General features: G+C 34.0%; 2 protein-coding genes across 4 annotated transcripts; both read left to right on the forward strand.

Moving 5' to 3' along the window:
• Positions 1–7,070: 7,070 nt before the first annotated feature.
• Positions 7,071–14,022, forward strand: LOC146939645 (TATA-box-binding protein-like). 3 transcript variants are annotated; one of them, XR_015031742.1, is made up of 9 exons: positions 7,071–8,137; positions 9,018–9,105; positions 9,392–9,463; positions 10,531–10,581; positions 11,684–11,728; positions 11,796–11,888; positions 13,084–13,185; positions 13,282–13,350; positions 13,696–14,022. XR_015031742.1 is itself a non-coding variant. In XM_085753212.1 (9 exons), coding segments are annotated over exons 1-9 (591 nt in total). In that variant the 5' UTR covers positions 7,071–8,072; the 3' UTR covers positions 13,697–13,994. The 3 variants fall into 3 exon arrangements, 2 of the variants coding, with proteins under 2 accessions (XP_085609338.1, XP_085609339.1); XM_085753212.1 differs by having other exon boundaries at positions 13,277–13,350; positions 13,696–13,994; XM_085753213.1 differs by lacking the exon at positions 11,684–11,728 and having other exon boundaries at positions 13,277–13,350; positions 13,696–13,994.
• A 3,847-nt stretch (positions 14,023–17,869) lies between these two features.
• On the forward strand, positions 17,870–19,123 carry LOC146939646 (F-box protein SKIP19-like). The gene is made up of 2 exons (XM_085753210.1): positions 17,870–18,265; positions 18,421–19,123. Exons 1-2 carry the CDS (start codon positions 17,940–17,942, stop codon positions 19,004–19,006), a joined length of 912 nt encoding a protein of 303 aa, XP_085609336.1. The 5' UTR covers positions 17,870–17,939; the 3' UTR covers positions 19,007–19,123.
• Positions 19,124–24,275: the final 5,152 nt, after the last annotated feature.

The raw sequence follows: 24,275 nt of genomic DNA on the forward strand, positions 1-24,275 counted from the left end.
AGAGTCCAGATTGGAGCTCATCAGATTCATTCTTCCATTCGTCAGTGTCGTAAAAAAAGCTAGTTCCTTCTTGGATTGAGGGAGTGTAGAACCAAGCTCAATGTTATCTCCCATTAAGTTAAGCGATGAAGCTGAAAGATGAATTGATAAGATCGAGAGCGAACCAATGAGTTTGAGTTTATGTGTTTTAGAAGCTAAATTGCACGAGCATCAGAGAAGCTAGGATTTGATACGAGTGAGACGAAGACTCGATGGTTGTTACAGACCAATCTTTAATTTATAATATCGTTAATGAAATATTTATCAGTAAAATTAGGTTTGAATTCAAAAACAAAAAAGAAAATGTGAGTAAGTAATCATGTTGATGTCATAAACAAACTTAGATCTACCACTTCAATGTTAAACTATAAACACTTATAACAAATAAAATTAGGTTTGAATTCAAAAACAAAAAAGAAAATGTGAGTAAGTAATCATGTTGATGTCATAAACGATGTCATAAACAAACTTAGATCTACCACTTCAATGTTAAACTATAAACACTTATAACAAATTTAGTGTATACAAAATTTAGTGTATTTTTTTTTTTTTTGTAGTGGTCGGGGTTTGAACCCCGGACCTTACATATATTATGCATTGTCCATACCAACTGAGTTAAGCTCACAAGGACAACAAATTTAGTGTATAAATAAATATTATATGACTTCAAAAATCAATTTATATAACCAAAAAAAAAAACTACTTTAAAAAAAATGTAAATTAAAACTTAGAAATTATAACACGTGGTAGTTCTCACGCCGTAGTTCCTCTGTCACGCACAAGGTCGCCTCTGCTCACACTGCGCATCATGTCTAGTTCAGCCCTATCACGCCGTTGCTCATCAAATGGCTGAACAAGGATTGGAAGGGAACCAATCTGTGAATTTACAAAAGCACCCTTCTTCTGGGATTGTTCCCACCATTATGTCAGTATCCCATTTTTCTTTCAATTTATTGTTGTATGTTTTGATTAACTCTAACGAGTTTCAGTTTTTTTGGTATGTTGATATACTATATTGTCAACGTCGCATTGTCTATGTTGTGTCTGGTGTTCGTGTTCAAGTGATCCCCACACGTATGATATTTATTTTAGAATACAACATGCAAATGGACCATAAAATTGACTTTTTTTTCTAATTTCTGATGAGGTTTATTGTTATGCAAACTCAGGTTGTGGTTTACTCTTGTCCAATGGACTGAGCCGCGCGTCCTATAACTTTTCTTTTAATTACACTAACAGCTTTTCTTAAGAAATGTGAAAAAAGCAAAGGGGGCTTACATTAAGGGACGGAGGGAGTAGTTAGGGATGTTCAAAACCCAACAAACTCAATAAAAAAACCATAAACCGAACCAATCCAAACTGAAAATCGCAAAAATTGCATTTGGTTCGGATGTATTCAGATCATATTTTTACTCACCGTATGCTTCGTTTTTTTTTTTTGACAATATGGTTCGGTTTGATTTGCAGTTCTTATTTTGGCAACCAAACGAAACCGAACCAAACCGCAACACTAATCAAACTTAGGTCACAAACCTAGTACTCCTAGAAATTCAATGAGAAATTTTATAGAATCACATGCTTTTTTTCTTTTATTTTTTTTACTAAGACATAGTGTTTCTCTTGTTAAGTTTTTTTCTATGCTTGTGATTTTAATTGTATTTATGCCTCAACTATTCCTTGCCTTATCCAAAAAAAAAATATGTGTTTTAATTTAATTATTATACTTGCACTTTTGCATAGATGTTTATGTTAGATATATCTTGAATAGAAACTCAACGTGAACTTTTATAGAATTATAAAATCTTAGACTTTTGCATTTCTTATCGAAGAGGATTGTTTTTGGGTCCATGTTTTTAATTTGGTCTATGTTGATGAGAGGATGAAAATAAAATTGTAATGTTAGATCAAATCTAAAACATTGTTGAAAATAAGTTGTTTTTAATTAACTTTTAAATTGACTTTAACGTTGAAAACAAAAATTTAATTTGTCTTGCAAAAAACTGCAACAACCAAATCAATCCAAACCGCATTGGTTTGGTTTTGGTTCCATTTAAAAAGTCAACCAAACCAATCTGCATGTTTATTTATCTTATAGTTTGGACGACTTTTAGGCTTAAAACCGAACCAAACCGCATTGCGAACATCCATAGTCATATTGTCACTTCTTAAGAATTCAAAATTAATAACATGATTAAGACAAAGTGTTATTGTAGAAAACTTAATAACAATAAACTCAAACATTATCCCCTCAAAAAAAAGACTCAAACATTATAGGGTTAATTTTGTTTTAGGTCCCTGTAAATAGGCGTGTTTCCAACATTAGTCCCTACTTAAATTTTATTAAATTTTTGGTCCCCAACGTTTTTTTCCGTTAGTAAAATAGGTCATCGCTGTTAATTGTTGCTGATTGAGCAAACGGTGAAGCACACGTGGATGCCACATCTGACTTTTTTTGTTGGGTTAAATATGTTTTTAGTCCCTATAAAATTGAGGCATTTTAAGTTTAGTCCTTACTTAATTTTAATTGTTGTTTTAGTCCTTACAAAAATACTATGCACTCAGTATTAGTCCCTGTTCAATTCAAATTTGTTTAATTTATGCTTAAACTCTTAAGTTTTTTAACAATTTTTTGTAGACGTGTTAAGAACATTACTAAAAGTTCCTCCGCAAAAAATTATCGCAAAATTTGATTTATATGTCCAGATTTTATTACTTTTATCTTTAATTTTTATCGTTTTCAAAAATTCATATTTAATTTGTTTCATGTTAAAAAAATTCTAAATTTTAGTAATTGAACCTTTCATAGTGTTCTAAACTTGTCTCAAAAAATTTAAGAGTTTAAGGATAATTAAACAAACTTTGTTTTAGCAGGGACTAAAATTAGAAGTAATTTTTTTTTGTTGGGACTAAAAAACCTATTAAAATTAAGTAAGGAATAAACTATAACTTGAAAAGGTGTTTATAAGTAGGAGGCATCCCTCACAATACAATCTGGTTTTGTAGAATTGAATTACGCATTACTCCTTGGTTGATCTGTAGGCATCTTGTATACTGCCACTAGTTTTGCATGAAATGGGAGCATATGGGTTGGTTCAAAATAATATGGGTTTCATAATTCTAGGAATTGGTTCTAGACTACTGCTCTTCCCCCAGCACAAAACACTCACGCCCTGCAGCCATGCCCAAAATACCCCTGCGCAACTTAAGTAACGTTGCGCAACTTAACTCACGCATCGTGAGTTAAGTAACGCAAAGTTACTGTTTTCGTACAAAACCCATCAGTCCATATACTCCAAGCACCATTTTCTTTCCCTCCACCTTCAAAAACCCAAAAAGTGCGAATTTTTGGGTCAAAATCCTCATCCCAAACCATAGCAAATCGTCAAGAAGCAAGTTTCTACGCTCATCAAACATCAAATATCAAGTATTGTATCATCAAAACTCATCTCATTTTGCTGATATTTGTGCTTGGTTCATCTGTTTTTCGTAGGTAGTAGGACAAGGTGCGCACGTTAACTTGCGCAAGGGTTAAAGGCTGCGTGACTTAAATCACGCAAGGAGTTAATGTGTTGCGTGACTTAAGTCACGCCACTGTACACTCCTGTTTTTTGAATATTTTGCGCCACTTTTGTTCTAGGTTAGCTTGTTCCACAAGTCATTTATTTATTCTTCCTTTGTTTTTTTTATTCAATAGATATATAGTGAGATGGTTGACGATGTCGCGGGTGATGACGTTGATTTGTGGAAACTATAAATCTAATGGTTGAAAATCTGGACATATAAATCAAATTTTGCGATAATTTTTTGCAAAGGAACTTTTAGTAATGTTCTTAACACGTCTACAAAAAATTGTTAAAAAACTTAAGAGTTTAAGCATAAATTAAACAAATTTGAATTGAGCAGAGACTAATACTGAGTGCATAGTATTTTTGTAAGGACTAAAACAACTATTAAAATTAAGTAAGGACTAAACTTAAAATGCCTCAATTTTATAGGGACTAAAAACATATTTAACCCAACAAAAAAAAGTCAGATGTGGCATCCACGTGTGCTTCACCGTTTGCTCAATCAGCAACAATTAACAGCGATGACCTATTTTGCTAACGGAAAAAAAAAGTTGGGGACCAAAAATTTAATAAAATTTAAGTAGGGACTAATGTTGGAAACACGCCTATTTACAGGGACCTAAAACATAATGGGTTAATTATGTTTCTAGTCCCTATAAAATAGCGACCTTGTAAGTTTAGTCCCTACTTAATTTTAATAGCATTTTTAGTCCCTATAAAAAAAAAAATTTACTTATAATTTTAGTCCCTGCTAAAACAAAGTTTGATTAATTATCCTTAAACTCTTAAATTTTTGAACGATTTTTTTGAGACAAGATTAGAACACTATGAAAGGTTCGTTTACTAAAATTTAGAATTTTCTGACATGAAATGAATTAAATATGAATTTTTTAAAACGACAAAAGTTAAAGATAAAAAGTAATAAAATCTGGATGTAGAAATCAAATTTTGCGATAATTTTTTGCGGACGAACTTTTAGTAATGTTCTAAACATGTCTGCAAAAAATTGTTCAAAAATTTAAGAGTTTAAGCATAAATTAAACAAATTTGAATTGAGTAGGGACTAATACTCAGTACAGAAAAACAAAATTAGGGACTAAAAATGCTATTAAAATTAAGTAGGGACTAAACTTACAAGATCGCTATTTTATAGGGACTAGAAACATAATTAACCCAAACATAATTAACCCAACATTATAATCATGTTATAAACTAAATAGGGAAAAGCTAACTTGTGCCCTTAAGGCACAAGTTAAGAAATCAAATATTGTTACAACGAGTTACCATTTTCATCTCAAGAACATTAAACTTCTTCATTCAACATGTGATCTTCATCTTTTTCATTTTAAAATTGAGTTATAATTGTCAAGAAGGGGGGTAACGTAGGTCTCACCGAAAATATGAGCACCATGATCATTCTTTCATCAAGCTCAGTTAAAAAATGTTTACGTGCGTGTTTAATGTTAAATTGATATTTTCAAATTCACCATTCTTAAAATTAAAGTTCATAGGTGTATTATCCAGTTCATAGGTGTTTAATGTTAAATTGATACTTTCATGGGTCGAGCCCAGAGGGAACTAACTCCTTTCTTGCAAAGTTGCTTCATGAGAAAAAAGTTGTCTTTGTATTGGACCCTCTCTTCTGTTCTGGTGTACTTTTATTATCTCTTGGCTCGTTGCACCTGTGTTTACCATGGTTTTTGGTAAACAACCGCTGGTTTACAAATGGTTGCTTGCAAGATCAACCAGTAAATCTTAAGACATATTGTGTTTGTTATTTTCCAGAAAGTGATTAATGTTCTTGATATTGTTATATAGAAATATGAATATAACTGTCAAAATACAACAAAGGGTTGAATCAGTCGAGATTATCTTCAATGGAATAAAGTAAATTGCTTTAAGAAAAAAGTAAATTGCAAGGAATTTAAAGGAATGAACTTAAATTGCATAACTTGAATGTAAATTGGTACACAGATTCATACATTGTGACTTGTTACTCGTTACTCTCTGAATGCGGATAGTTTGAGCGTAAGTTTTCTGTATGATTGAATTGTGACCCGTTTTTCCTATGAAAAATTACTATTTATACTAAGTAACCTACACAGAAACATTTGAATGTAACTGCCAATAACCACTACAGACAATTTGAATCTTAAATAAGATCCTTCGATGGTAACTGTTGCATGACTTTTTGATCTGGCACGATCTTCCCATCGACAAATCCTTGCTTGTCGATTTGCTTCTCTTTGACTCCATCTTGTGAACCAAACATTATGAAGACAACAAATCTCTTTAAATCCCATAATTCGACTAAGTTAGGGAGTCGAAACTCATTAACCCTCTTCAAAATTTGAGTCAAACTTCATTGACTGCATTTATTATAGCCTGTCGAAAATACAGACTAACAGACTGTTTGACCAATGAGAGTCCAGACTGGAGCTCATCAGATTCATTCTTCCATTCGTTAGTATCGTCAAAAAAAGGTTGGTTCCTTGCTTGTGGAATTTCTTTTTGGATTAAGGGAGTACGAAACCAAGCCCGATGTTATCTCCCATTAAGTTAAGCAATGAAGCTGAAAGATGAATTTATAAGATCCAGAGCGAACTAATGAGTTTGAGTTCATGATGTTTAGAAGCTAAATTGCACGAGCATTAGAGGGTAACACTTCGGTGCCTTTGGTTTTGGTGCCTTTGGGTGCCTTTGTCTCTATCTCTCTCCTAACCAATAATTCTCTCTCATCAAAATAATTTATTTTAATTCTTCAATCATCATTCTCTTTCATCTAAAATACACTAAAGTCACCAAAGTCACCCAACACAAAGTCACTAAAGTGCCACCCAGCATTAGAGTAGCTAGGATTTGATACGAGTGAGACGAAGACTCAATGGTTCTTACAAACCAATCTTTAATTTATAATATCGTTAATGAAATATTTATATGTAAAATTAGGTTTAAATTTAAAAACAAAAAAGAAAATGTGAGTAAGTAATCATGTTGATGTCATAAACAAAGTTCTTACAAACCAATCTTTAATTTATAATATCGTTAATGAAATATTTATATGTAAAATTAGGTTTAAATTCAAAAACAAAAAAGAAAATGTGAGTAAGTAATTATGTTGATGTCATAAACAAACTTAGATCTACCACTTCAATGTTAAACTATAAACACTTATAACAAATTTAGTGTATAAATAAATTTTATATGACTTCAAAAATCAATTTATAACAACAAAAAAAAAAAAACTACTTGTTTAAAAAAATGTAAATTAAAACTTAGAAATTATAACACGTGGTAGTTCTCGGCAAAGGCTACGGTAGGTGACCTCTTTAGGTCTCCTACCGTAGGAGACTTGACTTTTTTTTTTTGTTGTCTGTAAAATGGATGATAACCGCTGGATGTATTTGATATTTTTTGTAGACCATAGTATTATCAAATTCTCTTAATACTAGATTTTTTTACCCTATGTTCCATCATCCTTCTCTCTCCCTCTCCCTGTCTGCTTACACTTGATTATTTTTCTTGTCTTCCTCTTATTAACTTTCATCAAATAACTAACACCCATCACACCATTCATTCTTCTTCTGGTTATTTCTCTATTTGTTTATTCCTCATAAAATTAACACTTTTTGATGCAGAACATTAATATACCAATTTCAATCATGTAAATCTACAGTTTCAATTACTCCACAAATCTGCAGCAACTATGGTTTAAATTTTCAATTTTTTATTCATATAACAAGCTAAACTCATTTTCAATTAATTTTCTATTGGAAAAAAAAACCCATAACATAAATTCATAGCAGATTCATAGCAGAGAATAACATAGGATATAATTAATAAGAAGCTAAACCCATTTTTGATTCATATAACATGAATTAATCCATTTACAGTAACATAACAGCAACAAAGTCGATGCAGTTTTTCTAGTCATGTAAAAATCCATTTTTTCCTTCACCATGCTACAGATAATTAAACCATTCTTGAATAGAGACATTGAATCCGATAAAGGAGATTTAATTGATTTTTATTTCATGGTTTATAAATAATGTTGGATGAAATGAAAGAGGGTCCTTCTATTTGGGTTCCCAAACAATGGAGTCTCTTCTGGGTTGTTTACGGCGGCGGAAGAGAGGAGAGAATGGAAAGAGGAAGAAAGTGTGTTTTTTCTTCTGGGTTGTTTTGGTGGAGAGGTTGAAGAAAGCGTGAAAAAATTCTAGTGTAGAGAGATTATAGTAAGATCTGTGTTCTCCATTAATCTAATGGTGCCACAAATCATCTTTGTTATACAAAAAAAAAAATCAATCTTTTTTAATGTATCCTACCGTAGGAGACCTATTCAAGTCTCCTACCGGAAACAGCGCCGTAGTTCTCACGCCGTAGTTCCTCTGTCACGCACAAGTTCGCCTCTGCTCACACTGCCTAGCGTCATCTCTAGTTCATCCCTATCACGCCGTTGCTCATCAAATGGAAGGGAACCAATCTGTGAATTTACAAAAGCACCCTTCTTCTGGGATTGTTCCCACCATTATGTCAGTATCCCATTTTTCTTTCAATTTATTGTTGTATGTTTTGATTGACTCTAATGAGTTTGAGTTTTTTTTGGTATCTTGATATACTATGTCGACATTTACTGTGTCGCATTGTCTCTGTTGTGTCTGGTGTTCGTGTTTAAGTGATCCCCACACGTATGATATTTATTTTAGAATACAACATGCAAATGGACCATAAAATTGACTCTTTTTTCTAATTTCTGACGAGGTTTATTGTTATGCAAACTCAGGTTGTCAGTTGTGGTTTACTCTTGTCCAATGGACAGAGCCGCCGCCTGTCCTAAACTTTTTCGTTTATTTTGATGTCTTTCTTCTTTGCATTTTTTATTGCAAAAGATTTATTCATAAGCAAAGTTCTCTGAGAATATATTTTCAATAGAATCATTGAAAAAAATGTTGTCATGGGCGGCCACCCCTCCCTCCTATGCTCAAGGCCACCCCTGCAGTGAAAATTATTGATTCTAAATAGAAACTGTCTTGCATAAGACTTACCTGTAAATGTAAATGTTCAGTCTTGTTTTCTCGTATTTGTCACGGCATATAATTCCATGCACATTTTATTGGTACCTCTTGTTTTTGGACTGCTCTTTCCCAATTAAAAAAATTAAGTCATTAAAGCTGAGGCAGTGAGTTTTAATGAGCATGAGCATAGGGGAGGGGTGTTATATTCCACTATGGAGTTCATTGGAGTTGATGCCCCTTTTTTGTGTCTGTTTATTCTACAGTCTACTCGAATTGTATGCTCAAATTGCTTGTGTGGATTTAGTGAGATATTTTCAGATACATTGACTGGATAATGACTGCTTGTGTGTGCTTTAGCATATCTAAAAATGTATACTATTTGTATTTTTATTGCCAGAAATATTGTGTCGACTGTCAATTTGGACTGTAAGTTGGACCTTAATTCCATCAAGCTTCAAGCTCCTACCGCAGAGTACAATCCCCAGGCAAGTTATGTTTATTAATCGTGATTAGGATTTTGTTTAGTTTGGGTTTGGTCATCTTGTTTTTTTCAAAAACTTAAGTCTTTCTATAAGATCTAGAGAAGCTTGGTTGATCTATAAGGTTTTTTATGAGTATTACCATTGATATCAAATTGTCAACCACTTATGAGGTACACTTTTATTATCTGAAATCAATTATCAATAGTTACATACTTACATGGTTGATATGTTATCATGATCGTTGGTCATTTGTCTGCAGTGCTGATGTATGTGATTCAAATCTTTGCAGCGTCATCCTGCTGTGATTATGAGGATCAGGGCACCAGAATCAAAAGCACAAATCAATTCTTTTGGAATGATGGTATGTTCCTTTTGTTGCTTCTGGCACTTCTCTATAGTTTAGATAGAATCATAAGATACACTTCTGTATAGTTTAGATGGAATGTAATATTCAATTTCACTACCAACTGCTGCTTGGTTTTTTTTTTTTTTTTTGTGTGCCGGAATCAAGGCATGTATTACCAGAATTGTCATTGAATCACGGGAATTGCAATTATAATGGTACTCATGCAGGAGGGATAAGGAGGCATACTGCCACTAAGGTGGTGACTGGTGTGGTTGGAACTTATTTTGTTGAAAGGACTGTAGTGATGGTGTCCAGAAATGGGATCAGATGCGCTGTCATATGCTTGCCCTGATGGGGAGGTGTAGCAGACCAGTGATTGGGCACACATGGTTGTTTTGCTCTATTGAGACAAACCTCTAGTCATAGACAAGCAGACTTGGTATGGTTGGTAATGACTAATGAGATGAAAAAGGGATTCTCTTCCAAGTCACATACACTATGTTAAGAGAGAGAGGATAATGGAAAAACCCCAATATTTATTCTGCACAAAAAAGTTATTTCAGTAGTATAGATATTTCTTAAGTTTCATTGTGTGAAAAATTTATTGGACAAAGCTTAGGTGCATTTCCTTACTTAGGTGTTCTTTGTATAGTACTTAAAATACACTTTTTTTTATTGTTACGGTAATCCATTCTATAGTTATTACCGTGATCTATCCCAGATAATGTGTATAAAATTGGAAATTAACTTGGAGTTGTATGGTTTTCGTATTGAATTCCCTTTTCTTATCTTGTGTTTTACTTAATCATGCTAAATGAGATCGGTGGACACGCATTTGCACTACTTATGCCAATTGAATGCTGTATTTAATAATTCATAAACAATCCTGTCCTTTTCCCACTCATTTAGCATTACTGGTGCCTGTAATATAGTTGCAGAATTTACAATATGATCCCTTTTTACTGCCTTATTTTATTTTTGAAGGACATCTATTGCTATTCTGACAATAACATTATTTTAGCATGTTGCTTGTAATGGATTTATGTTTCTTAAGCTTTTTTATATTCAATTTCCAATGTTAGGTCTGTACTGGAGCTAAGAGTGAGAGCCAGTCAAAATTGGCGGCAAGTAAGGTATACTAATGTCCTTTTCTAAGCTCATTCCTTTATCGTCGTCTATATTAAAGCTTCTAATTTGAAGTTCATTATACCGGAGAACCTTGCCATTAATGTTAGTTTGTGTTGAACATATTCATTTTGTAGTTTGTAGAAAAATAAACTCCTTGTAATAATACTATTCTAATTTCTCTGCCTCCTTCTTCAGTATTAGACATGGCAACGGGGCGGGGCGGGTTTTAACACACCCGGCCCCGACCCCGTTTGATGGTACCCAGCCCCGCCCCCGCCCCCAGACCCGACGGGGATAGAAAGTTCACCCCCAGACCTGCCCCCAACGGGGACGGGTTTCCCCGGCCCCGCCCCCACCCCCACCTACGGTTTCCCTCGAACCTGCAACTTTTGAGCCTCTTCTCCTTCAGAACCTGTTCTCAAAACAGGTCCTCTTTTCAACCTTAGCAGCAGGTTTCTCAACAACCACAATCTCTTTTACAACCTCAACAGATTCCTTTTTTTTTCCACTTCCACTTCCTCTTCCTTTTCCTCCTCAAGCACTATCCTACTCTGACTAGAACCACTCTCAAGAACCAAAATCTTATCCTTCAACACCTGTAACAACGCCGCAACATTCGCAACCGCATCGAAAGACGTAGAATAATAAGGTGATGAAGATAGAATTCGGTGCTCGAGGGATTGAATTTGGCAGGGCCAACACATGTGGTTGTTTCCTTATTCATCCAACTAATTTAGGTACTCATGTCCAACACGTATACTAGGCACCCTGGAGCTCACCATATTAGAATTCATTAGCAGCAAGGTAGTAAAATTAGGATATAAAAAGGAATAAGATAAGGAGATTCCCCTTTGGAAGGTCGTGGACTTTTTCTCATGAATGGATAATATCCTTCGTTATAATATTTTCTTATTTTCTTACTCAAGAGATTAATTAATACATATACGGGTGCGGGGCGGGTGTGAGTATCCCCCGGCCCCGTCCCCGGCCCCGCATTAAACCTCCGGGTTTTCCCCGGACCCAGTTAATTCGGTTTTTCCCCGTTAAAATCGGGGCGAGGGCGGGTGGGACCCGGCGGGTGCGGGTTGTTTTGCCATGTCTATTCAGTATGCAGCAATCATCCGGAAGATGGGCTTCCCTACTAAATTTAAGGTACGGCTACTCTCACATAATCTCCACTTCTTGGTCACTGATTAATTCCTTTTCTATTGTGCTTTAGGATTTTAAGATTCAGGAAATTGTCGGCTCTTGTGATGTCAAGTTCCCCATACACCTTGAACGTCTTGCTAATTCCCATGCCGCTTGCTCTAGTGTAAGTGCAAAATGAAGCGATCATTTTTTGTTTTGCCAGGTGAATTTAGTGGAAAATCGGTCTTGACAACAATTTGTGGTAGTAACCAGTAGTGTTTCTGGTCCTATGGAGCATGCGATATTTTCTTTAGATTGTTGTCAATGACATGAAGTTTTTATTTTATTTTTTTTAAAATCTTATGAGGGCATGTTTAGGCTTGTGATGAGTTTTATGTTACATATAATTATCATCGCTCACCACACTTTTCATTAACATTTTGCATGATTTTTGTGTTTCCTTGAATTATTTAATTGATCTCAAGTATTTTACAAATGACTGAATTTTTAAACACGGATCACTAACCGAACTCTTTTGACTCAGTCCAGTTCGTGAACAGGACTGGCAGCCACTAAACATCAGTTGCTAAATCGAATGTTTCAATCAAAATCTACTCGTTGTAATTAGCCATAGTACACAAAATTTAACTAGTTACCCTCAATAACCTTGATCTTACCATTCATCTTCACTTTCATAAACCTTAGTTCTTCATTCATCTATGACAGTGAGGCTCACTTCGGCAATCTGCATACAAACTAACCTTCTTCAACCTTAGTAAACAGAACTGGCAAGAGAGCCTCCACTTTGAAGATGAATGAACTACAAGAGTTCATGCAAATTAAGATGTCTAGATTGGAGTTAGGGTTTGGGATTTAATGTTTGTAAAAAGGAGATGGTGTGATCAGGGTTCGATGTGGATAATTAGGGTTTAATTTTTAATGCTGCGGCTAACTGTACTGAAACGATTTTGGATTTTACGTGAACGTTCAATTTAGTAATCTATGTTTAGTGGCTGCCAGGTCCGTTTGGGAACTACACTTAATCAAAAGGTTATTCGTTGCAAATCTGATCTGACATCTTAACTAGTTCAGTGGCTGCCAGATCCGAGTTTAAAAGCTAGTTTGAAACTGATCTGAATCAATAATTTGGTTTTTTTATAAAGCTATCCATTCCGAAATTAGAATGGGAAGAAGAAGAACTAGTATACTATTTTCAGTTATGATGCTTTTGTGTGGTAAAGTGTAATGGATGCAAAGAACCCTTTTCAATTTCGTCTGCTCAAGTGCAGTTGGTTTCCTAATTTCATTCCATACTAGAACTTGTAAGTTTTAAGGGATGATAAACACATATTGAACTTGCTTGTTTGTTCCTGCTGTAGTATAACCCAGTGCTGTTTCCATGGCTAATCTATGAAATGAAGCAACCAAAGATAGTCTTATATATATTCGACTCGGGAAAAATTCATCTGAAAGGAACCAAGGTAATGAATGATCTTGAGATATACCAATGTAATTTATATGTTGTTATTTTTCTGATTTATTTGACTGATATTTTCATTTTCTTTTCTTTACTCGAGAGATGAGATTTACACAGCCTTTAAGAACATATATCCGGTGCTTACTGAATTCAGGAAAAACCAACAATGGTATGGACGTAGCTCTATTTTAGCTACCTTTTCAATTGGCAGTCGATATGTGTGTAACTTTTGTTTTGCTTTCTTCCATCAGATATAAGATTATTATTGTACATGAAACTTAGCCCCGATTTTTTTTAACAGAATGATGGAATATATCATGTAGAATTTGTTATGGGTTGTATCTTTGCTCAATAGTTAAATATGATGATGTATCTTTAAATGTAAAGTGAAATGCATGTTTTTTGAGCATTTTTCTTGGTGTTGTATTGTGGAGATCGTGTGATTATGTGTTTGTCATGAAATATATATCTTGAGTTCTAACTGATGTCTTTGGATATTTGCTGTTAATGGCAGATCATTGTCAAGAGCAAGGTTTTCTGGTTGAGAAGGCTGTCTATTGTGTGGACTTGATCGAGCTGTAAATTGAGACTGTAGATATTTGGATTTTTTAGATGAACTAAGCACCCTTTATTTTCTTCTACCTTGGTGAGAAGAGTAAAAACAACCATGTTCTCAAGTATATTCGAACACTATAAGTTAGATGAGAAGCCATGATTTGTATAACCCCATCGCCACACCCCTGCAAAACAGGAAAATGATTTTCCAGTTTTAAAAAGTTTTTACAATGCAAGAGAAATGTGAATTATTGGTAATATTTAGTTTTATTTTTTCTCTTGAAAAGTTCTGTCATGGAATTTCAGATTTTCATTGGATAATGATATGTTTGAAACCGGAGATGATGATTTACCAATTATCAATGTTCTGCTGTCAACGAGTAATATGAAAACATATACTCCAAGCAAAAACCTCCAAGTCATGGTATTTTATTTTAATAGATTATAAAATTCACTTTTAAATAACCGTACTTAATCGACTTTACTAATTTTTCATATATTTTAATTTTATTTTTGGTTGTTTCATATTTTATAATAGGGTTTAAAACTATATGTTAATGAGATTGTGAATAAAAAAAATAGAGAAAGATATGTATTCAAAATTTGATTATATTAAAATGAACCCGCACTGCTATTTTTCTTTGAAGTGTGTCAGATAATTTTTTTGCTAGATTATTAGAAATTAAAAAAAATTATTGAGGGACTAAAGCGTAGATTTTAACTTAAGAGGGGAGGGGAATGTAATTTAAGCTTCTCTCAAGGGAGGGGAGTGAAATATTTTTTAATATGTTTTGAATAAGAGGGGAGGGAAGTGTACATTTTAACAAAAGAGGGGAGGGGAGTGTAATTCAAGCATCTTTTAGGGGAGGGGAGTGTAATTTACTCATAATTATATAATTAGGTAATCTATTGAGAAAGACAATAATGACTAATAATGCAAATACTAAGTAATTGTAATTACTTGGATTAATGAATCGAACATTAAGAATTCAGCTGCAATCAACTATGTTTTTGTTATCAAAGATTTAGCGGCAAAACTTGCATGAGTGTAGAGAAGTGAAAAATTTTAAACCGCGTCTCAACATATCAAATGTCTGAGTCTCAACACATCAAATATCTATAGTCTTTTATCATCTAAGTTGTACTTATGTGTTACGAAAAGTGATGTGATTGGTAAAAACCAAGGATTTGTATTGGCTAGCTTACTCACCAACACCTCGTGATTTTCCCTCTATAACGAAAACAACGATTTCTTTCGGTAGTTAGTTATAAGCTCAATGTCTCACTAGATCTAAACAATTCTGCCATGATATTTCAAAATTCCAAAAATTTAAATTGTTTCATTTTTCATTACGATACACGTCTTTTTTGCACACATTCAAACAACATGAACAAGATTAAAGACACGAAGGTCTTATGCAACAGAGAGTAAGACTACAAACAAAATAATATTTGTTTAAATTCTACCTCTATTATTTTAGACTCCTTCCTTTTGGGTCCTAAATGGAACATGGACCAAAATATCATATTTAATCAATTTTAAATATCAAACTTGTTTCTACCATTTACATTTTGCAGACTTGATATAAATGGTACTCATTGTATATTTGATCAATTTTGGTATTGACCAAGGCTGATCTCATCAAATTATATTTTCAAGCAAATAATGTTCTTACAACATGCATTCTTTTGGAACATATATATGTTTGTCCCTAAGGTTTTACTTGTATGGATGGAACATAGAGTATAGTAGAATGGAACATAATGGAATGAAGAAAACGAAACATAATGGAATAAAGATTTCATTTTATTGTTTGAATATGAATAATGTTTCCATTCCATTATTTGAAAAATTGGACGGAAAGAAACAAGCTTAATTTCATTGCTAATCCAAACAATGGAACTTAATAACTTACCACTCTATCAATCTAAATATAGCCTAATTATAAGACCATCTATAAATTTCTAAATATATTTATCGGTAAGATAGTCAAAAAAAAATATTTATCGATAAAATATGTCAATAGTCTCTGCAAATATGACCAATTTGAATTTTAGTCCATGTATTTATTTTTTTAAATATACCCTTTCAGAAAATTGTGTCTTTCGGGGTGAATTTTCCCTTTGATGGGAGGGGTTGTGTCTTCTGCGATGATCCGTCTGAGTCTTCGGTGCACTTATTCCTTTCTTGTCCATCTTTTTTCCCGGTGTGGTATCAGGTGTCTCGGTGGCTGGGCTGGGAGTTTGTGATGCCCCTGGGGCTAGCCCAGCAGTTTCAGGCCTTTACGGGTTTAGGACGGGGGAGGAGAGTTAGGTTAGGTTTGCTTCTTGTTTGGCATGCTGTTATCTGGACCATCTGGGCGTCCCGGAATGACCTTATCTTTGCTGGTGGTACTCTCCGAGAGGAGCCAGTGGTGGATAGGGTTAAACTCTTAGCTTGGAAGTGGTTCCTGGCTAAATGCCCTGCTAGTTCCTGTTCTCTCTATGAGTGGGAGGCGCAACCTGTCCTGTGTTTGAGTCGGTAGCGTTTTGTGGTGGTAGGTGTTCCTGGGGCTGCTTGTGGGGGTGGGTGGGGTTGTATCTCCCCTTCCTTCCCGGTGTGGCTTTCGGGGTTTTTCTTGTGTTCTCTTTTCTTGCAGGTGTTGATGGCCTTCCTATTCTGATTGGCTCTCCGCTTCTTGGTGTTCCTTTTTGTGGCTTTTATCTTGGTGTTTGGCTCCTTTTTGGGGGTCTTTGGGTGTGCCGCTAGCTCCGTCTGTGGGGTCGGAGGTGTTCCGTGGGGTGGTGTTTTGTGGGGTCCCGTTTTGGTGCCTCCCCTTTGTTTTGTAAACTCTTTTTTATCTTTCTATTATATATATATTTTGCCATTCAAAAAAAAAAAAACAAAGAAAATTGTGTCTTTTAAAATAGTCCATGGACCCATTTTATGGGTGATTGGACATGCTTTCGCCTATGCGACAGTTGTTGACTCTGCAACTTTTGTCACATGGCGCTGATGTGTAAATTCTCTTAATTAAAAAATTAAAAAAACAATTTAAAAAATCTGAAATATGATTTTTGAAATTAAAAATATTTAAAAACTCCCTATATTGGTGTCATTTAGGGCTGGAAATGAGTCGAGTCGAGTCGAACCTGTCTGAGCTCGACTCGACTCGATAAGAATTAGTTCGGCTCGAAACTCGACTCGAGTTCGAAACGAACCTTTTCTTTAACTCGAGTTCGGCTCGTTTAAAGTTCACGAACAACTCGGTTCGGCTCGTTAGGTTCAACTCGTTTGCTCGAAATGCATATTTTAAGAGTTTTTTTTTTTTGAAAAGTCTTTTTTTTTTTTGTGTCAAAAATATGTCTTTGACCATTACAAAAACAAAAATATAATTTAAATAAAACTACTAGTAAGGTAGCACTTTGTATTTACTACTGTAGCATATACTACCACGGTAGGTTTTACATTGTGAACGAAATGCGCTGGCTCATATATCCACTCCTCCTCTCAATACTTTCAAAACTACCCGATGTGGGACAATTTTTATGCATATGTATGTTTAAAAAGCCTTGTAAAGGTATTAACCTTTTTTTTCCACTTTCATGTATTAGAATTATCGTTGATTTTTATTCAAATTAGTAATAACTCCTGTGAAAGAAGTGCATAATTATTAGAAGAAGCTTGTAATAAATTATATATATATATATATATATATATATATATATATATATATATATACACACCAAACGAGTCGAACCATTCTTAGTTCAAGTTCAACTCATTTATTTAACGAGCTTAATTTTCAACTCAAGTTCGACTCATTAGGTTCGTGAACCAAGTTCAACGAACCATTTATCGAATCGAATATCGAACTATTTTCGAGTTGGTTCGGTTCATTGCCAGCCCTAGTGTCATTTAACTTTGACGTGTTCAAGAGAGCAGTATTTTCAAACAAATTCCCTATATTTGATTTCAGTTTGGTGAAAATTGTCCTTTCAAGTTTCAAGGAAATTCAAGATAACATTTATTGGAAAGTGGAAACAGAGCAATTTTGGATTATCATCGGAAACATAATTTTGATTATTATGCGTATACGCGTGATAATACATCTTTTTCCAAAGTTTATTCATTGAAAACTATTTCTCCTTGAGGACAATTAGTTTTCACTATAAATAAATGTTCCATTGCTCACTAGACTGTATCTTCTGCATATTGAGACGATGGCATCTTGTTCTATCCCTACAAATGTTCCAAACTGGCTTGATCTCCCAAGAGACATTACAGCAAACATCCTTCAGAGGATTGACACCATTGAAATCGTAGCGAGTGCATCTCAAGTTTGTTCTCTATGGTGGAACATTTGTAAGGATCCTCACATGTGGCGTAGCATCCGCATGATATACAATAGCTCTTACCGTTACCGCTACTATAATATGAATTTTGAAAAGATTGTTCGTTATGCTGTTGAACGAAGTCGCGGTCACCTTGTAGACATTGAAATGGAATCTTGTTGCTCTGATGATCTCCTTGAATACATTGCTGATAAGTAATTTTTTATATCAATATCGTCTTTTTTATTTGTCTTCAACTGGCTAATAATATTCATTATTTGTGATTTTTTATTTTTTTAGATATTTTGTTGCTTAATGAAGGATCTGTGTTTATTGTTGTATAAAGTATTTTTTAATTGAAATTTTACAGTGCCAACGACCTACGATGCATGCGACTTGATGAATGCATGAGAATTTCGGATAAAGGATTTATTGAAGCTGTGAGAAAGCTTCCACAGTTAGAGGAAGTGTACATTTCACTATGCAACCTAACAAAGGATTCTCTTGAAGCCCTTGGCCAATCCTGCCCTCTTTTAAAATCACTCGAATTTGGGAGAGAAGGACTCGGGTATGCAAATTTTCTGGGTGCTAATGATAATGAGGCTCTTGTTATTTCAGAAACAATGTTTAGTCTATGTCGTCTTGATATTAAAGGAAACAGGCTCACTGATATTGGGCTTCGTGCTATTCTTGACGGATGTCCTCTTCTTGAATATCTTGACATTAAGGAATGTAATCATCTTGATTTGGGTGAAAGTTTGAGTAAAAGATGCATTGAGCAGATAAAGGATTTACGACTGCCATATACGAACAACTATGAAGAATACTATGATGATGATAATGTTTCTTACCAGGATTCTCTATCGGTTGATGATTCTTATGATACTTATGATTATTCTGAATGTGAAGATCTAAGTGATGATGAAATATGTATGAGGCTATTGCAATTGATTTAGTTGCATCCCTTCATTTCATAGTGAATATTCGGATGGTGATCCTTTGAAGAGACTCATTAATTAAGCTCATGATTTTATTAAGGCAATGAAAATCGTATTTTGTTTGTTATTTGTCAATTTTGTCCATGTGTGGCTTGCATGCTTTATTTATTAGATACAATCTCTACTTGTTTTTTGAGTAGTAACTGTTTAACCTCACATTTAAACAGAAATATCATCTTTATTCTAAAAAAATTCTTCCATAATTGCTACTCCCTCCATTGATGTGGTTCATGTTAGTTGTTGACCATGTTATAAGTTTCTAATTGTAGTAATCTTCAATTATTTTGTTAAATTTTTTTTCTTGTGAGCGAGTTGATATGGTTGATCACAATTGTGTCTTGGAGTAATTTTGTTGGTTTTGGCTTAATTACTAATGTATGTTACTCCCTCCGTTCAAATTACTCCAAAGCAATGAAATGCACGGCTGAATCATTTAAATCACACGGTTCCAAATTGAATTTAATGTGGATTAAAATATGGAACCGTGAATACATTTGTGGAGAGAGTCTAAAGAAATCACAATTTGTGTTGGTAAAATGAATTTATGGGAATCCTAAATTACTATATGGGAACAATGAGTTATGGTTTTTGCGAAGGTACAATGAATTACTATATGGGAACCTTGAATAAAAAAGTGCAGGGAAAAGAGAATAGACAAAGGTAAATTAGGAAGAACATGAATAATTTTACATTGATATTGCAAAATGACTTAATTTGAGATACATATTTTGTCAAAGCATCTGTCAATAGCATTGCTCTTGTCTTTTTAGAGTTGTTGAAATTGTTTGGTTGTTGGCTGTTGCTGTTATGTTGTTTTAGGAGCTGGCAGTTTGGTTTCATGTACTTTGTGGTACAGTCAAATTACCACTTGTAATTTGTTATGTTTTGTTCATTTATTTTGCTCTTTAAAAAAAAATACTAGTCAGCTTTTTTTTGGTGAACAAATACTATTCAATTTAATTTGAAATGGAGTCTACTTATAAGAATGATTGTCAGTGGTAGGAATTGTGGGTGATCAAAATGGAATCAGAAAGTTTTTGGAATATGTATGTTATTAATTAGTAAACCAATTGGTGAGTGTGGAGGTTCATGTGCAAGGGAGTTAATCTGTTGTTGGAATCTTATTTGTAACCATAAGTTCTAATTCACTTCTTGTTTAGAGGTGTATACAATTTGAGATAGATAGAGATTAAGACAATGATGTGGTTGATAAGTTGGTTGTTATGTGATTGGAAGAGAGTGACGAAAAGAAAATGAGGTGTTAAATGAATGTTTGGAGATAAGGGTGTATAAATATCAATGTTGTTTTTTATATAAAATACTAATAATCTTATAAAAATATGTTTTTGATCTCTATAAATATATCTATTATTCGTTTTAGTCCCCTTATAATTTTGTTAGAATATTTTAGTCCTCCAAAATTCTGTTGAATTCAAAAGTGCACAATCACTTAGAAAATTATTACAAACTTAGGACCTTAACCTACGTCTTTTTTCTACAACATTTTTCTCTTCATAGACCAACATCCAATCAATCTCAACCTCATCCTCTCGACCAAAACAGTAACCAAACCCCTTCCTCCTCCCAAAGAAAGAACTGATAACAAAAAAAACTATGTGGACCGCTAGGAATACCCGCCAAAATAGAATCAGTAGGCACATGATGTTGAGCACTCGGAGAAGAAGTACCCTAAAATCGAGGAACCACCAAAACAACACCCCAAAACACCTCCGTCACTAAGGGAGTGAAGCTTGGAACCCATTCCTCAAGACATAAGCTAATAAAAACAATATAGTACCTGACAAATATTCATATGTTAGGAGTCGAGGAACCAGCAAACTCCTAGAGGCCATCTCTGATGGAGAAACTCCTGTCACCACTCCTTATTTGGACTTGTTACCCTTGTCTTGGAATAAAGGTTTTTTCACACCCAACATTTCTCGACGCTTCTTTCTCTTCGTATTGGGAAGAAAATCCCTAGGAAAAAAAGTTTGGGCTTCAAAGCATTTTTCGAAGAATAAGATGAGATCGACAAGACAACAATCCCATCTCTAATACACAAACCTGTCCTAATATTGACAAGCCAATTACCAACTTGCATTGACATTTCAAACACCTCTCCCTCCGTAATTTTCACCTTCGACCCAGTCGAGTTCAAAGCCAAGTCTCCAAGAGCGCCATGAACACCATTGGTGGGGGTACCAAACCTTATAATTAGGTAAAGGCTATTGGGATGCAGTGGCCCGGATCGAAAAGTCCCACATCAGAAGAACCATTATTCACACCCCTAGAATTGGAATAAGATACTTGAGGGGACAATATATAATGAAGTCATGGGGTCCGCCCCCTCCTCTAGGACGGTAAATGTCCAGTCTTGTTTTTCCATTTTATCAGAGCATATATTTTCATCAACTGTATATTGGTTGATACTGATACAGCTCTTTATTGAGTTATTCTTACCTGATGTATAAATTTAAATCGTCAAAGCTTTGTGAGTGAGTTTTAATGAGCATGTCCGTAATGGAGCTGTTCTTGTTCTACGATGAACTCAAATTGTATGCTCGAATTGCTTATGTGGATGCAGTAAGATATTCTCAGACACGTTGACCGGATAATGACTGCTTTTGTGTGCTTTAGAATATCTAAAATTTAGGCTATTTTTAAAGCTTGATGTTCTTGTTATGACAGAGAAGTTGCACGATCAAAGTGCTATCATTGTATGACTCCTCTCATAATATATCCTATTCAACAATAGCCTCAACATTTTTTAAATTACAATACTGGTTGAAATAAACATTGATCTTATTCACATACAACAAAGTTTTAATATTTCACTGCAGTTGGACATAATAATCTCAATGTTTTCTCACAGTATCCACCCAAAAAAATTGATTAAAATAATAACATAGCCTATAATCACAAGTTTAACATAATCAAATTTCTGAATTCTCAACATGGTTTCGAAGTTCTAGAGCCACTTAATTTATGCCTATTAAGGTTTACATATTTGTCAACTTCTGAAACTACAAATCATAAATCGCAAATTGAAGGTGAATCTAAAATTGAGAAACACTAATTAAGCATGAGTCTAAAATTGAGAATCGCAAATCAAAAATTGAGAACCAGAGCTACCAATGAATCATAACAATGGAGATTAATCATATGGTTCTATATACCCATAACAATAATCCTCACAGTAATCACGACCCTACACCTGCATAAACAATGTGATGTCTTTGAAGTACTAACATTGATCATTATCAAAGAAAATGCAAAATCGAAATAATAAGGTAACAAAAACATAGATAACCCATACAGATTAATAAAACATGATAACCACAACTTAGTACAAGGTTCATGGGAGCAGAGAATACAAGTTGACACTATAAAAGTAAACCATTTAGCCTTGCATGTCTTCAACGTAATAGTACTTTCAAATCAACATCAATAATCAAATAATATCTGTATCTCTTCATGGACCAACGTTGATCAGTAACCACCACTCTTGGAGATAAAATCATGCCAAGCAATAGAGAATAATACATCATCATCACTTATAGCACCACCATATTCAGAATCTTCATCATGATATTCATCTTCACGGCCCAGATAATTTGAATGATCAATCATATTTTCACTTTGACCGACCCAATAAGAATCATCATCATCATCATCGTCATCATTATGAACAAAATAGTTTTCATATTCATACGGAAGTCGTAAACATTTTATTTGCTCATGACACCTTTGCTTTAAATTTTCACTTAAATTAGAAATAAAACAATCAAGGTAAAGAGTTTCAAGAAGAAGGCATTGTTTTATCTTGGTTTTCGGGTGTCAAACATTGATTACGTTTGAACCTTTTAAACCGGTGATATCTTATTTTTTCTTGGGAAGGGAAAAAGTAAGCAAAACCCTTGAGAATCGAGGTCCGGGAGTTGTTTTCGCTACGGGAAGGTGTTAGGCACCCATAACGACTATAGTATCCTATAGGAACCGTCTTTAATTTCTACGCGCGCGCTTTATTTTTAAATACTATTTTGAAAGATGTTATTTAAACCTAAGAGTTTCTAAGTGAAGAATTGGAGGGAGAAGAATGTTTTTGGATTTTTATTTTATTTGAATTGAAGGAATTTTGTTCCTTGCCTACGTGCCCGTTTAAGGGATCAAATTCACCGTAGTTCTCTCTCAAAAAATGTTTTTGTTTTTGTTGGTTGATTTTAAGTTTGAAAATGGATTTTGAAGAATAGAAAGAGGCCTCAAGGGCATGAGATTGGGAAATTGTGAGGTTGAATTAGTCATTTGCAAAATGTAGTCCAAGTTTGATTATTTTCATTGAAATTTGATTAAGAAAATGAAAAAGAAAATACAATGGGATTTTGGATCCCAAGGTTTATTTGGAAAATAGTTTGAGTGAAGTTTGTTCACATTTTTTGGAAAATTGATTTTTCTAAGTATAAAGCCTAAACATTCATCTAAACAAACAATCCTAAACATACATCTAAACATGCATATTCTAACTATATAGCTAAAGTGAAGTGTGTGCATGTGTCGGTGCTTGTGTCGGTGTACATCATTAGAGTCCATTGTCCTTATTACATCATACCCTAGATACATTCTATGGCCTCTTTGCCAAGAAATTAAAATTGCATAAAAGTAAAAGTACAAGAAATCCTAAGTGTTTACATTCTAAATTTGGTATGAAATATAAATTGCAAGAAAGTTAAACTAGAATATGAAATGAGATGAGCTTATGGGATACATGAAACAAGAAACAAAAAGGATTAGTAGCACATGATAACATCAAGAGATAAAAGCAAGGAAACATCACTATAACAAAAGTAAGAAAAAAAATACTACAAAACATGGCAAAAATAGTGCAAAATAGGCCTAAAGATTCATCAACAATGCAAGGCTTGAACAAGACCTACAATCCTCATATTTTAACAAGTTCCCAAAGAGTTTTATTTCAGTCCCAACACAAGAATTAAGAGGACCTATCAAGCCAAACCTCCTAGCATATTTTTAGGCATATTTTCCACTTTATTTTCACACGAATACTCGCATTATTTGTAAAACAAGAAAGCAAAATTTAAACACTCAAAGTAATAAAATCATAGACATTTCCAGAGGTAGACCAGTCACAAAATCAAATTTCAAGCATCCATATCACATAGTAACAAAAATACATGATCAAAGTTTGGGTAAAAATTACACAAGATTCATC

The sequence above is a fragment of the Medicago sativa genome, chromosome 3 (genome assembly GCF_051527215.1).
Source record: "Medicago sativa cultivar Bolivia chromosome 3, Bolivia_mono, whole genome shotgun sequence".
In the NCBI taxonomy this organism is placed as follows: domain Eukaryota; kingdom Viridiplantae; phylum Streptophyta; class Magnoliopsida; order Fabales; family Fabaceae; genus Medicago; species Medicago sativa.

Excerpts from the sequence above, each read along its gene's own strand:
- LOC146939645 (XM_085753212.1), top strand. The coding sequence starts at position 8,073 with ATGGAAGGGAACCAATCTGTGAATTTACAAAAGCACCCTTCTTCTGGG. Across the intron at positions 10,582-11,683 it reads CAAAATTGGCGGCAAGTAAG|TATGCAGCAATCATCCGGAA; the intron begins GTATACTAATGT and ends ATGTCTATTCAG. Across the intron at positions 13,186-13,276 it reads TTCATCTGAAAGGAACCAAG|TCGAGAGATGAGATTTACAC; the intron begins GTAATGAATGAT and ends TCTTTTCTTTAC.
- LOC146939646 (XM_085753210.1), top strand. The coding sequence starts at position 17,940 with ATGGCATCTTGTTCTATCCCTACAAATGTTCCAAACTGGCTTGATCTC. Across the intron at positions 18,266-18,420 it reads CTTGAATACATTGCTGATAA|TGCCAACGACCTACGATGCA; the intron begins GTAATTTTTTAT and ends GAAATTTTACAG.